Consider the following 13,726-nt stretch of genomic DNA (forward strand, 5'->3'; position numbering starts at 1 on the left):
TATAAAATGCCAAAATGGAAAGTTCATAGTCATAGATTTTAAGACCAGAAGGGACCACGCATCATCCTGCATGGCTACGTCTACACTGCAAGCTAGGGCTGTGATTCCTCTGCTTGTGTTTACACACTTGTGCTAGCTCTTGTTAAGCTAGTGAGAATATAAGTAGTGTTGTAGCATGGGTAACAGCAGCAGAGCAGAGCTGAGCTAGGCCAAGTGCATGCCAGCCAGTTTAGCACGGCTCAGCCATGCCTCCACGCTAGCTCAGAGAGACCTAGTGCAAGTACGTGTACACGAGATTGGCAGGGCGGTCACACCCTTATCTCATAGTGTAGACATAGCCTATTAATGAAGTGACAAATACCTAGATGATCCTAGCAAGTGTCCTGTGCCCTATGCTGCAGAGGAAGCAAAAAAAGAAATAAAAATAAAAAAGAAATGGGCACTACCAATCTGCCCCGGGGGGAAATCTCTTCCCATCTCCCCTTCTCCAGCATGGGGGCCAGTAGACTGCCAAAGTTTACTCTTCTCAGGCCTAACTTGGGATCTAAGGGTGGGTCTGCTAATTACTAACACCTTAACCATGCTAGCCTAGGCAGGAAGGGTGAGAGAAATGGTTGTCTGCAGACCGAGGCTGGCACACCCATTGAACAAGACACAGAAAGCATGCTGCGGCCTCATCCTCAGATAGTGGTAACTGGGCTGAATGGAGCTCACTAAAGCTTGCAAGGAAATATTAGGCAATGGAAATATGCAGATAGGCCTTTTTTGTTTTATGCCTTTTCTCTGCGTACTTCATACCGTTGTTGTGAAGATGTTGTTTTTGAGTCGCTTTAATCAGCTAGTTGGTCCCAGGCTCCCAGAGGGCTTGCAGGTGCCAAATTCAGCTGAGCCTGTTTCATTATTATGTTGGGAAACATGGAGGCTGGAGCCCAGAGACCCAGTCTAAGTGTGGCTAATACCACATAGTTACACCCAAGGAGGTAAAGATAGCCAGAGTACCCTTGAGGGCCTAAATTGCAGCTTGCTCAGTAACCATGACAATTTTATATCAGCGTAATTATCCACATTTTTCTTTCACTGAAAACACATCTTCTTACTGACTTAAGTGAGCCAACAATCACACTTTATAACCTAGCCTTGCAGAAGGGTGTATCTGATGATCTGCCAGGTCTGTTCCAGGACGTTATTTCTGTCCTAAGTTCCTTCTTCTTTCCACATTTTCAGCTTTGTGTTTTCTTTCATGCTATTCTACATGTTCAGAAGAATATCCCCCATGCTTCCCCACAATTCCTGGGTACCAATTGTCCTTTTCTTTCAAATTCTTCTTTAAAAAAAAAAGTTCTTGACGCTTTCCTACGCTGATCTCAACTCTAACAACATTTTCACACTGTGTAGGGCTGAAACTATATTTTTGCTTATTTCTGTGTTTGGGCCAACACAGAAGAAGTTTCTTCTGGCTTGACATGTCAGAGGTCATTGTCCCTTGACTCCTTGGCTGTGTTACTATGATGACACCTGTTTCATGAACTGTTATCTGCTAAAGTTTGGGGTTGGGGCATACCGGCTGAACTGTTTTATTGATCCGTCTATAGAGGCAAAGTTACCGACGGTCTAAATGAATGGACTCATTGGTGGCTGGTGGGACATCATTTTTTCCTCATGATTATCAGTAGAGTTCCCCCTCAATGCCAGCTCCCTTTTCTCATCCTCACAGATTACCTTGTTCTATAGATGACATGGTATGGGTGAACTGATAGAGTAATGGTTGCAAAGATTTTGTTCTGAGCCTGACAGCTTGAGACAATGAGGTCTTTGGGAGCAGTTTTTTGTGTGTGTTTTTTAATTGCGGGGTGGGAGGGGACAGGGGTTGCACATGGATGAACTTTTTCACAAGCTATATTAGGTATAGACTTACTGTCAGTCTCAAGAACTTTTGCCATTGCAACTGTTTCTCTCGCACATATGTAATATGAGCCTTGAAAAGAAGATTCCCCATACTTTCTCCCACAAAGTGCTGTGAGGTTGTGATAGTACTATAAATGATCTTTATCTACATTCTTTTTATCTCTGAGGGAGTTCCTCTGTAAACCTCAGCATCATGTGTAATAAGTGAAAATGTTATAGGAGATGTAGAGAGTTATAGGAAATGTGAGTTGTGGTGGCTAATGTTTTGGGCAAGTAGGTGCATGTGTGCACACACAGATCACATAGAGTTTGATTTTTCTTAATTTAGAAGTGTTGAGAAGAAGACAGAATCTTGCTTTGACAGCTGGAAAAAAATTCCATTGAAAGGGTGTATATAGTACAGTTGGGTATATACAGTCTGTACTAAACTAAGCATTCAAAATGAAAGGCACATTTTAGCTCCATTTAAGGAAATGAAAATGTTGAAATGAGTTTCGCTTAATATAATCCATACCATATATGTTGGTGTATTACCTAAAGTGGAAGTAAATAAAACTACATACTTTAGTGAATAGTGAAGGTATTTGCTTGAAGGCATCAAAAAAGTTTGTGAGACACAAAGAGATACAAAAAATAAACACTTCTCCAGAGTAAGACTGTTTGTTACCATTTTAAGAATTAGGTAAATTGGGGTGTGAGTCGTTGAAGCAGAAAGCGGGGGGCAGCTGTGGTCTGGCTTTGCTCCTTCTCCTCCTCCCCTCTGGTGAAAAAGATATCAGTCCCTCTTCATCAATTCCCCTATCTGGAATCTTCTGTAAGCTCCTGTCCAGATCCCCTATTTCCCTCACAGGTCTCTTGGAGGCAGGCAGAAGAGCAGAGGTCTCAAAGTTGCAGGCCATGAGCTCCTATCTTGCAAAACACACCAGACTATGCAGGTCAGTGTGACAGGGAGGCTGAACCAGCTGGACTGTGGAACATACAGTTGAGAGCTTAGGGGAAATGTGCTAAACCTGGCCTTTTCGTGGGCAGCCTCCACCAGCAGAGCTCATATACAGCCCTGGCAAGAATTTAAAGCTGTCCTCCTGCCAAGGCATAAAATCAGTGGAGCTATGCTGATATACAACCACTGAGGATCTGGTCCCCAGTTTTAAAGGGCACCCAACATATTAAGTCACCATATAAATTCCTAGATACTAGGATTAGTCCAGTAAGATTAAATGGTCTATCAGGTGCTGACAGCATAACTACCCCTGTCAGTCACTAGTCGATTGACAAAGGACTGCTATGGAGTGTTTTAGGGCCTGATCCATAGCCCCTTGAATTCAGTGGGAGACTTTCTGTTGACTTCAAGGGGCTATGGATTATGTACTTACAGAGTTGTGCTGCTAAAACCCGATGTAACGCTGACAGACCCTGGTCATTGGCGGGCAGGATTAAACCTGGGACCTCTGGAGTTTAGTGCATGAGCCTCTAGTGCATGAGCTAAAAGCCAGCTGGCTGTTAGCTAAGGCTGTAGAGCAGACTTATTTAACTCTCTCTAAGGGCAGGTCTTGGCGGGTAGTGATCAATCTATAGGGGATCGATTTATTGTGTCTCATCTAGACACAATAAATCGATCCCCGAACGCGCTCCCTGTTGACTCCAGAACTCCAGCTCACGAGAGGTGGAAGTGGAGTCGACGGGGGAGCGGCAGCGGTCAACTCACCGCCGTCCTCACAGCCAGGTAAGTCAACCTAAGATACGCCGACTTCAGCTACACTATTCGCATAGCTGAAGTTGCGTATCTTAGGTCGACTCCCACCTGCCCAGTGTAGACTAGGGCTAAGTGGTCTCGGTGCCAATAGATGGAACAGAACACCACACCCAGGAGGTGTGTGGGTTACACATACACATTAAGTTTAGGATAAACTCCATATGCTAAGTGGGAAAAAGAAAAAATATACCCGTTTATATGAATGCGTTTGTTTAAAAGTTACCTTGGGGAATCTTAAGAATATTTAGAATTTGCCCTGTCACAAAAGGGTTTACCTACAAATAAAAAGAAGCATAATTCAGCCAGTTTTTTAATGAGTATTTGTTTCGAAACAGAAGAATAATAGCACATCTAATGACTCCTCCTAAACCTTGGTTCTGCAGAATTAAGGCACCTTGAAGAAATGGTTTTTTTTCTTTCTTCTCAAATAGTTGCATTCCAACATTTGACATAAAAATATTGCAAAAGGCAAATGACTTAAACATTTTATGAGTACAAAACTGGAGTTATAAAAATGACATAATTTACAAACAAACCCACATTAGTACCAGACATTAGCAAAGCATGTTTGATATAAAAGCTTTCATATCAAGCCCCAATTATTGTTATGCTTGTTTCCATGCAGAGGTAACAGTTTGCATACATTTTATTTATCCCTTATGCTTTAACAATTCAAGGGCTCATTCTTACTTAAAATGTTATCCCTTTAGTATCTTAAGTTTTGTGTCTGCTATAGGATTCCTATAATAGGAATTATTTTTATTAATAGATGAAAATGTCACCAGCACAATCCTACACCAAATAAATTTTAGGAAATTCATTTGTGATTTTTTTTAGAAAATCCTTTAGCCATATTACCAGGAAATGTTTGAATATGTAATGCAGAACTAGATGATACATTTAATATATGGTATAATTGTTAATTTAAAAAAGGTAATGTTTTTGGTATCATAATGACATTAAAAACATGATGAAAGTTGACATCAAAATGCATGATATTACTGAACCAAAAGTGCTAGATTTATAGAACTCGCCCTAGATTACCCATCATCAAGTCACCAAAATGATATATTTCTAGAAATGATCTAATTTCATGTATATTTCTCATTTATAAGAAATAATAAAATTTACATTCTGAAATGTTCCCTGCTCAGTTTGAGCCCAATTCTGTAAACACTTATTTCCAGGCATAGGGTGAAATCCTGGCTCCGCTGACATCAATGGGAGTTTTGCTATTGACTTCTGCGCAGCCAGCATTTCACTCTAAATAATGCTTACTACCAAGAGAGGTCTCATTTACTTTAATAGACTTCTCATGCTAGTGGGCACGAAGCCCAGTAGTGAATGTTTACACTATCAGACCCTTTGTGTGGGCTCATGGTTCAGTTTATACTTGATTAGCAAATGACACATTCCTTTTGATTTTATTTTAAAACAACTTCTTTTCCTCTCAAAGATCAGGCTATTCATTTTTAGTTCTATGGACTCTATCTCACTGGAAAGCTCTAAGGACGAACTAGCCTTGTCCTTCTCCGTGGTGTTCCTAGTGGCAAAACATAATAGGAGAAAGTTATTTGCAAATATAATGGATAGTCAATAGGTCAGTAAAGTATTTAAAAAATTAATTTGTCCTAAATCCGTTCTTGCTTCTTCAAATAGCCCAATGGAAGTCAACAGATCTGACTTTGAACTTCATGGACATCTACTCATTTGATAATAGGCTACACTAAAACCCTGGATCCAAATACCCCCAAACTTTGAGAATACTTGGAATCTAGACCCCTCTTAATCCCATATCTAGTTTTAGTGGGACAAATCCTGAGGCCCTTACACAGTTATTATTTATTCCTTATGCCAGCAAAATTCTTAATGACTTCACCATATCAGTGCTGCAGGCCAAATGCAACCCAACTATCTTCCAGTGATGCCCATCTGCTACTCCAGTAAAAGCTAACGATGTTACACAAACCCATCTGAGGACATCATTTAGAGACAATGGGCTTCCACTAGTGTAGCCAAGGGTATGACTGGCGTATCTTTGCTGCAGCTGCCAATTCATGAGAAACAAAGTATCTAGCTTGACTTTCAGATGTCACATTGAGTTGCAGGCCTGGCAGTTAGCAAAGTAAAAAGCATCCTTTTACTTATAAAGCAACCAAGGTTGATATCAAATTTGTGAAACACAATAAAGATGGAACTCCACAATGCCATTTTTATAAAGCCTGTATTCAGAGTGGAAGTACTGGTTAATACCTTTTCACTATTCAACCTTTGTTTCAATAAATGAAATCTGCAACCCTGTTTATACAGAGCAAAGTCCCTAGGAGTTGTTTTTCAGGCATATTAGTGTTTTAAAAAAACATTAACATTACCAACCTTGCAAAAGAACACAGTGAAAATGACTACCGTTCTTTTTACTGGAATGTATTTTAGTCTCAGGAAAGGTTTATTGTCTTAAAAATATCCTTCAAAAAAGTATAATATGAAAATGCTTCCTTTCCTGTACCTTGTGCCTTTTTGGGTGGTTTTGGTCTCCTTGCTGGTGCTTCTACAAAATAGAAATATTGCAGTCAGGAATGATTTATAAACAAATATTTGAATTAGAGTTCAATTCTAATTCAAATCAACAGCTGATTTGAAACTCATAGCTTAAAAAATGAAGTCAACACTGTTGTAGGTATTTAACAAGTTTGGGATTACTGATGACCTGCAACACAAAGGCTTGTACTAAGAAAAAATTATAAAACATTGTCATTTTGTTCATTCTACAAATCATAACAAAAAAATCCTTTAAAACTACAGAATTATCCCTAACGTGAGTTAGGATGATTGTGCTGCTGACAAGCTATTTTTTCCTGGAAAGGGTAGTTGATAACTCACTGATAACTAGTTGATAACTTACTGATATCAGAAGATAAACATAAGACCTGTACTGTTTTTTATAGTTCTTAAAGATGAACCATCCCTGAGACGCTAGTTGGAAATTCCAAATAACCATGTACAGTGCAGTCAGCATTGTGATGTCGCAGCACCGTTGTATATACAATTTAGATTCCCAGAATTCTCTTCTTTTGAGATGAGAGGCTTACAGGTAAGATGTTGGAGAGGCACTCTTAATTAATAGACGTTTTTCAAAATATCCATTTGATCTGTGACTCTACAGGCATTTGCTAAATGTTGTAACCCACATCTGTAGATTAGTGCAAGAAAACATAAATATGAGACAAATTCCAGAGGAAGAAAAACAAATATTCTCTGACATCCTCACTGCAGATCTTGCCACGGATATTACATGCATGGAATGCCTGTTAATGTCAATAGGAGTTCTGAACATGTAAGGGAGACCAAAATATTAGAGTCAAGATCCATTGATCTGAGTGGAGAGTTTTCCCCTTAGAATCCATCAGCCGACTAAGGCTGTATTTACTAACACATGCAGTTAACTAGTTTTGCACTTTACTTTGTTTACCTTAACACTTTGATTTCTTTGAAGTCACTTCACAATGAACAGCAGGCTACACTAGTTTCTCGCACCTATCTACAGTCTTCACTTCTATTTTCACTGGATTACAAGCAAAGTAAAGTTTTGAAGTTCTGCACTGGGGAATAGTGAGTCTCAAGCTCCCTACATCACTTGAAAGTGTGGAAGATGTGTGCAGAAAATGGCTGATTCAGACACATGGTCTTAAGTGCAAGCCTCACCATGCTAATCAGGTCCCCCTTTAGGGACATATCCTCCCAGCTGAGGTTGTTCACTGAATTAAGTTACATCAGCTATTAGGCTCAAAGCTACTGGGCATCTCTCTCACTGATGGAAGATCAGACTTCTCTGCCTTCCCTGTCCTGCTTATCACTGAAGTTATACACACAATGCTCCACATCTTCTTTGTGTATGATCAAACCCGGAGTTTACTGCGCACCATTATGCAGTATATGTCCTATAAATATCTATACCGGGGTGGCCAAACTTACTGACCCGCCGAACCACATATGACAATCTTCACATGTTTGAGAGCTGGGACGTGCCTGCCAGGGCTCAGGGCTGTGGGAAGGTGAGTGTTGGGACTCCAGCCCCATGGGAGGTGCCTGCCAGGGCTTGGAGCTTCAACCCTGCTTCTGATAAAGCCCTGAGCCCCTTCTCCTTGCTGGGCAGAAGTCCAAAGCTCCTCCAGCCCCACGTTTGGTAGGTGGAGAATGGGGGGAGGAGTATGGGAAGTTTTGCAAGCCACACTTTAACTGTAAAAGAGCCACATGCAACTCGCGAGCCATGGTTTGGCCACTCCTAATCTATACAGATGTATCATGAGTCCTGTAAACACAAATACGGCACTTCATTTTGAACAATTAAAATGTGAATATTTATGTAAAAAACAACCAACCAAACAAATCCTCTGGTATATTGTAAATTTATCCTCTGAATTTCTTTCACATTTGCAAAATCCATTAAGTTAACATAAGTTGAAAATATAGTTGAAACAAATTAATTTCTTGGTACTTCAGATAGCATGAGAAACTTCATTCACCAGAAACTATATTTGTTTCTATGTATCCTATATCTGGAATGTGAACAGTTAAGAAATAGATAAACTTTAGCAACGAATCTTGAATGATTAGAAATGCTAGTTCAAAGAGGACACACAAAAATATCACAAGAAATCACTGCTTTGTTTTAACTCACAGTAGGTGAGTTAGGTGAGCAACTTACAAGTAACTGCAAGTTAAACTAGAACATCTAAATTCAGCCCAGGCATAAGCCAGGAATGAATGTGGTCCCTAAGAATTTCATTGCATACTCCAGTGATTCTCAACCTTTTTAATACTGGGATCCCACTGGAACCACAGGTGCTGGAACTAGGAGTCCTGCCGCATCCCCTGGCTTGAAGTGGTTTCCATCATATACAGGGTTTACAGTTTGGTTCAATGGCTCTCAGCACCCCCGTTATACAGATTGTTCCAGAACACCTAACTGGAACCTCCTTCCCATTTAACAATATGAGAAGGGAAGAATGATTGCAACCCACCACCTGTTTATGTCCCTTCTCTCCCCCCCCCCCCCCGCCCTCCCCCGGGATTGTGACCCCGCAGTTGAGAACTCCTAGCCTAATGGATGGACATTGAAACAGGAAACAAACTAAAGTTACTGAGAACTTACATATTCTTCTCATAGTGCTGCTCACAAAAAAGGCAGTAAGTTTATTATGCTCATTTTCCAGTATTCTTGCCCAGATTTTGCAGCTAGACCTTTTTCTTTGCCTACTACACATGACAATTAATTTATTTAGGATAAACCTCAAAATAAACTTTGCAGAGAGTCATTTCAATGTCAGCGTATGATCAAATCCTTTAAAAAAATTGTCAAAACTCTTCCTGCTAAAACTGTAGTTTCGGAGCTAAACAACTTATGTGCACAAACACTATAAAACCCCACCTGGGATGATCACTGCAGATGAAGATGGTCTCAGTGCTTTTGCATTATTAGACAAACTAACCTTCCAGATGGACTTCCTTGATTTCTCTCTCGATAATCTGTGGCTCTCCCTCAATTACTTTAGTAACCTTGGTGTACTCAGTTCCAGCTATGATAAGCATTAAAAACAAATGAGTTAAATCTGGGATAGCATTTTTCAATATGAAGGGTGCCTGGTCAGGACACATTTCATTCTGGGGGCATAGTGGTGAGCAGGATGCCATGTTATAAGCATTATACAATCCTGCCAATTTTCTCAACCCTGACACTGGGGAGTCTCCTTCTCTAGGGCTGAACTGGGGCTTTGTTTCAACAAAGCCTGCCTAGTGCAGAAAGCTCTGCTGGATTATATATAATTTTATAACAGCCCATTAGAGAGCATGTTCCTTTGCACAAAGGCAAGACATACATTTGTGACTGGACTCAGGTTTGTTCAAGTGCTTGGGGAATTCTCTGTTGTAAAACAGAAGTGCTCTGATGCAGTCAGAGGGAGCAGGGAGCCATCACCACCATTATTACAGAAGCCACAATGCAGCATGTGTAGCTGTTCTTCTTGGCTAGAACTACTGTACTGTGGTGTAAAAGACTTGATTAAAACATGGAAAAGTGTAGAGAAGACTGAAGAAAAACAGATAATCCGCTCATTTGCTCCATTACATAAAGCAAGAGGCTTTTACTAACTACCTTATGATAGCAAGGAGAAGAAAAGAATTCAAGAGACTATGTTGTATTACCCAATTTATTACTAATACTCAATGTATCACCATTATATAAATCTGTAGAGTCATATAGCTTTAGAGATCAATTGTATTTAATTGCAGAGCTTGATAATTTAGGGCAATAGCTAGATACCGAAGAGATCCAAGGTGTCAGGCCACTCTAATTCACAACTTTAGAGCTTTGCACACCCCTAGGGCATAAATTCAGCATTTTTGACTTCTGCACCTCCACTGTAGACAATGGAATTTAGTCCAGTGCTTCTAATTTGTCTGCTATATCTTTTGTAATTTTTCAATTTAATTTTAAAATAGCTTTAACTGAATTTAGTGCAGGTAAAAGATAAAAGATGGGTAGCCCTGGAGACTTTACTGCTAATATGTGTACACTATATTCAGCAGTAATGCAAGCTTTCCCACACTGCCCTAATCACAGGTCCTTAAATCCTGACCTAGAGAAGCTTATGAGTAAAGATAATGCAGCAGTTCAGGCTCTATGACCAGTCCTTTGCTTGCCTGCTGAGTCTACCAGTTAAGATAAGGTAGACCAATGAGTGTTTACTGTGATGGTTTTACTTTATAAAAGAGCTAAGGGCTATATCCTGTAGCCTTTTCTAAATCCTTACTTAGGCAAATGTTTAAGGCCCAGACTTCAAAGGTATTTAGGTGCCTAATTCCAATGAGAAGTTAGGCATCTAAATGCCTTTGAGAATCTGAGCCTAGTTGAATTTGTCCGTAGGATTAGGTCCAGGGTTGTTTGTGACCTACTTCACTGACTTCCAAACTTGTCATTAATAAAAAGATGACAAGAAGAAATGGATTCAATTAATCTAAATCAGAGGTTTTACTGTATGACTTGAGAAATAGACAAATATCCTTTCGAGTTTATTAGTCAGGCCAATACTAAATTTCCCCAGAATACTTGAATTCTTTTTCACTGTCACCTTTGCTACTACAAGTAGTTGTTTTAATCTATGCAGTAAGCAGAATACATTCCATATTTATAGATAAAGAAATAATTTCATATGCACACATTTTTCTACTTTTTTTCTACATCCACTGGTTATTTATTGCTAAAACTGTTAGAATTGAGAGAGAGAGGGAGAGAGAGAGAATCATTACCAGGAATGCTATACTTGAAGAGAATTAAAGTTAATATTTTGACCCACATTACCTGTCAGTATTCAAAGAGAGATGCTAAACATGCCTTTGATTGTTAACTTGAGGGCAATGAATATTCATTTCTGGATAACAGAAAAGCATAATGGATTTGTCCTCTTGTAACACTTTCCATTTCATTAGTGTTTCTAAAAGTTAACGATTTCCTGGAAAAAAGTTTGCAGCTAATGGAATAAATCTTCATTGCTCCCGTAGGTTTGAATTAGGTAACATTTTAAAGACTAAAAAACAAACAAGCTTCTATTTGTTCATAATCAATGTGAGCATGAAAATTGGCTGTTCAAAGTTTGCCATCTTATAGTTCAGGAGGCCTTTTTCTTCATTTTTTTTTTTTTTTTGGTGAAGATTTATATTTAAACTAGATCAGCTAGGTCAATCTTTAAAATGTTAAGAGATCAAATTGTCTGAGAGAGGTTTCAATCACCAGAACCTGTTATGTAGAGGTTAGTTGTCATACACTCACTAACCTCCCTGCAGGAGTCTTTTGATTTCTTCATCTTCAAGTAAATGACCATCCCCTTCAATGAATTTGGTCACCTTGGTAACCTCTGAGAGGATACATGTTTACGGCATAAAGTTGATTTACATAAGACATTCAGAATTCTAAATTACATTACATTACATTAACGAACCAAGCTGAATAACTACAAAATCCATTTATTATAAGAAGTTCCATGCCAAACATCTGGTTATCATCATGACAGAAAAGCAATAATTTTGATCAGTTCTCGGTATACAGTATACATGAGCAGTTCCACTTAAAATGAATTGCTAATGAAGTACATATTGAGACAGGTACCAATGATGGGTCATTTGTAGTATGTCTTTCACAGCTGCTTCTGGGACTTCTTTTCTTGTCTTGATGTGGAACTCAACATGTTGAAAAATAAAGCTCTCTACTGCATTTCAAGCACATGTTTATATAGATCCAAACAAGCCTCAACTTTGAGGTTCAGATTTCAAGGAACCCTACATCTTTATAATAGATCAAATAATAGATCAGATCTCAGCACTCCTAAATTTTGGATTGTTTAATCTCTAGCTCTGAACTTGTGGCTTGGGCCCACCTTGTATATGTATATCTATTAAAATTATAAGATGCATAATTTCCAGTAATTAAATACCTGGGTGGATCTCATGGTGCCTACATTTTTCTTTGAGAAGAAAAATACTAACCTTCTTCAAGCAATTTCTTCAAATTTTCCTCCGTATCTCCTCTACCACCCGCAGTAATTCGGGTATATTTAATTTCAGGACCTGAAACAAAGTTTAAAAGAGGCAGCATTGAAACAAAGACTACACTGTTGCATTTTAATGTATTTTCTCCTATGAAACATCTAGTATGTTTTTTGTCTTTAACAGAAGCATCATGTTCAAAATTATAATTAAAGAGGAGCCCAGAATGCAATATTGAGATCTCCACCCACTCTCCCAAGGTACTTAGTTAGATTCCAAAGAGCTTAAGTTCCATTTTCAAAATGGGAATTAGAAGACTAATTCACATAAGTGCTTTTGAAAATTTTACCCACCATGCCTATATTTTTTTCTTAATTAATGATTTATTATACATTAATTTATTTTAAATGCTAGTAATACATTAATTGCTAATATTAAAATTTTAAATTTAATTTTGGAGATATTGCCACCTTCCCAAATTTTGCTTTATTTGAAATACTGATAAAATTGTCCTTTCCATAGCAGCAATGTGAACTTTTTTTATCCTTTTTCCTCAGAAATCTTCTTATCTTGAAAATGGGCCCATTTTTAAAAAACTAAAAAATAATACTAATAATTAATAATAAAAACCCACCATGGCATACATTAGTGAAATGTTTGCAAAAGACACTCCTTTTTGAAATATAGAAACATGCTGACTTTTGATACTTCTACATTGTGTTTAAAATATTGCAGACACATCTGTGTACAACCCACAGCCAGGAGCTGGCCTTCCCTAGGAGTAGTGGAAGGGCTTAAGAATTTTGGATAGCATTCACCTTTCTGCACAGTGCACCACAAAAGCCAGAGTGGGACCTCAGAAATGCATAGATTGGCCTGGTGCAGAAAGGTAAATTTCAGCCAGTGTGACTAGAAAGGTGCTTCATATAGTTTACCTTGAATAATTCTCTCTTCTGTCACTTCTTTTTCAGTCACTTCCACAGGATGTCCATCAATGATTTTGGTGTATGTTTTAATAATAGGCTCTATAATGATATTTTAAAAATTCAAAAAGACATTACCTCTCTGTACTTATATTGCCTCTCTTCTACCCTTTATTTGTCTTTTCTATTTAGATAGTAAACTCTTCAGGCAGGAACTGTTTCTTACTATGCACCTAGCACCGTGGGGACATGATCTTGATTGGGACCCCTAAGTGATACCGTAATACAAATTAATAATACTGAGAAGAATGGCTCTATGGAGTTGGCCTCAGTGCTTGGATCTGGATCAGGACCTAAGCTTCCCTCAAGTCCAGGGATGGTCATATCCAAAGTTTTGGTTGAGGCCCATATTAGTTAGAAACAATTCAAGGACCTGGGAAAGTGGGCGGAAATGCCAATGTCCACGTGGAAAGTGGAAGTGGATGAAAGTGATCTTGAAATGACAGAGATCATGATTCTAAGGAATGTTAGGAGGGAAAACTGTAGCATAAAGATAATGGATTTCAAGAAAACAGACTTTAGCAAACTCAAGGAGATGGTAGATAAG

The 13,726-nt window shown here is 38.7% G+C and overlaps 1 protein-coding gene across 6 annotated transcripts in view; it reads right to left on the bottom strand.

Annotated features, from left to right (window-relative positions):
- Positions 1-3,955: 3,955 nt before the first annotated feature.
- The window catches only part of POSTN (periostin), a 51,646-nt gene continuing 41,875 nt past the window's right edge, over positions 3,956-13,726 (bottom strand). For 4 of the 6 annotated variants that reach the window (XM_048848293.2, XM_048848315.2, XM_048848304.2 and 1 more), the window contains 6 exons: positions 13,132-13,221; positions 12,197-12,277; positions 11,488-11,568; positions 9,148-9,234; positions 6,165-6,206; positions 3,956-5,201 (listed from right to left, as the gene is read on the bottom strand). In XM_048848293.2, coding sequence (XP_048704250.1) covers positions 5,164-5,201; positions 6,165-6,206; positions 9,148-9,234; positions 11,488-11,568; positions 12,197-12,277; positions 13,132-13,221 — 419 coding nt within the window. In that variant the 3' untranslated portion in view covers positions 3,956-5,163. The remainder of the gene's footprint in view (positions 5,202-6,164; positions 6,207-9,147; positions 9,235-11,487; positions 11,569-12,196; positions 12,278-13,131; positions 13,222-13,726) is intronic. The other 2 variants (XM_048848325.2, XM_048848338.2) reach the window with 2 other exon arrangements.

Source organism: Caretta caretta, chromosome 1 (genome assembly GCF_965140235.1).
Source record: "Caretta caretta isolate rCarCar2 chromosome 1, rCarCar1.hap1, whole genome shotgun sequence".
Lineage (NCBI taxonomy): Eukaryota > Metazoa > Chordata > Testudines > Cheloniidae > Caretta > Caretta caretta.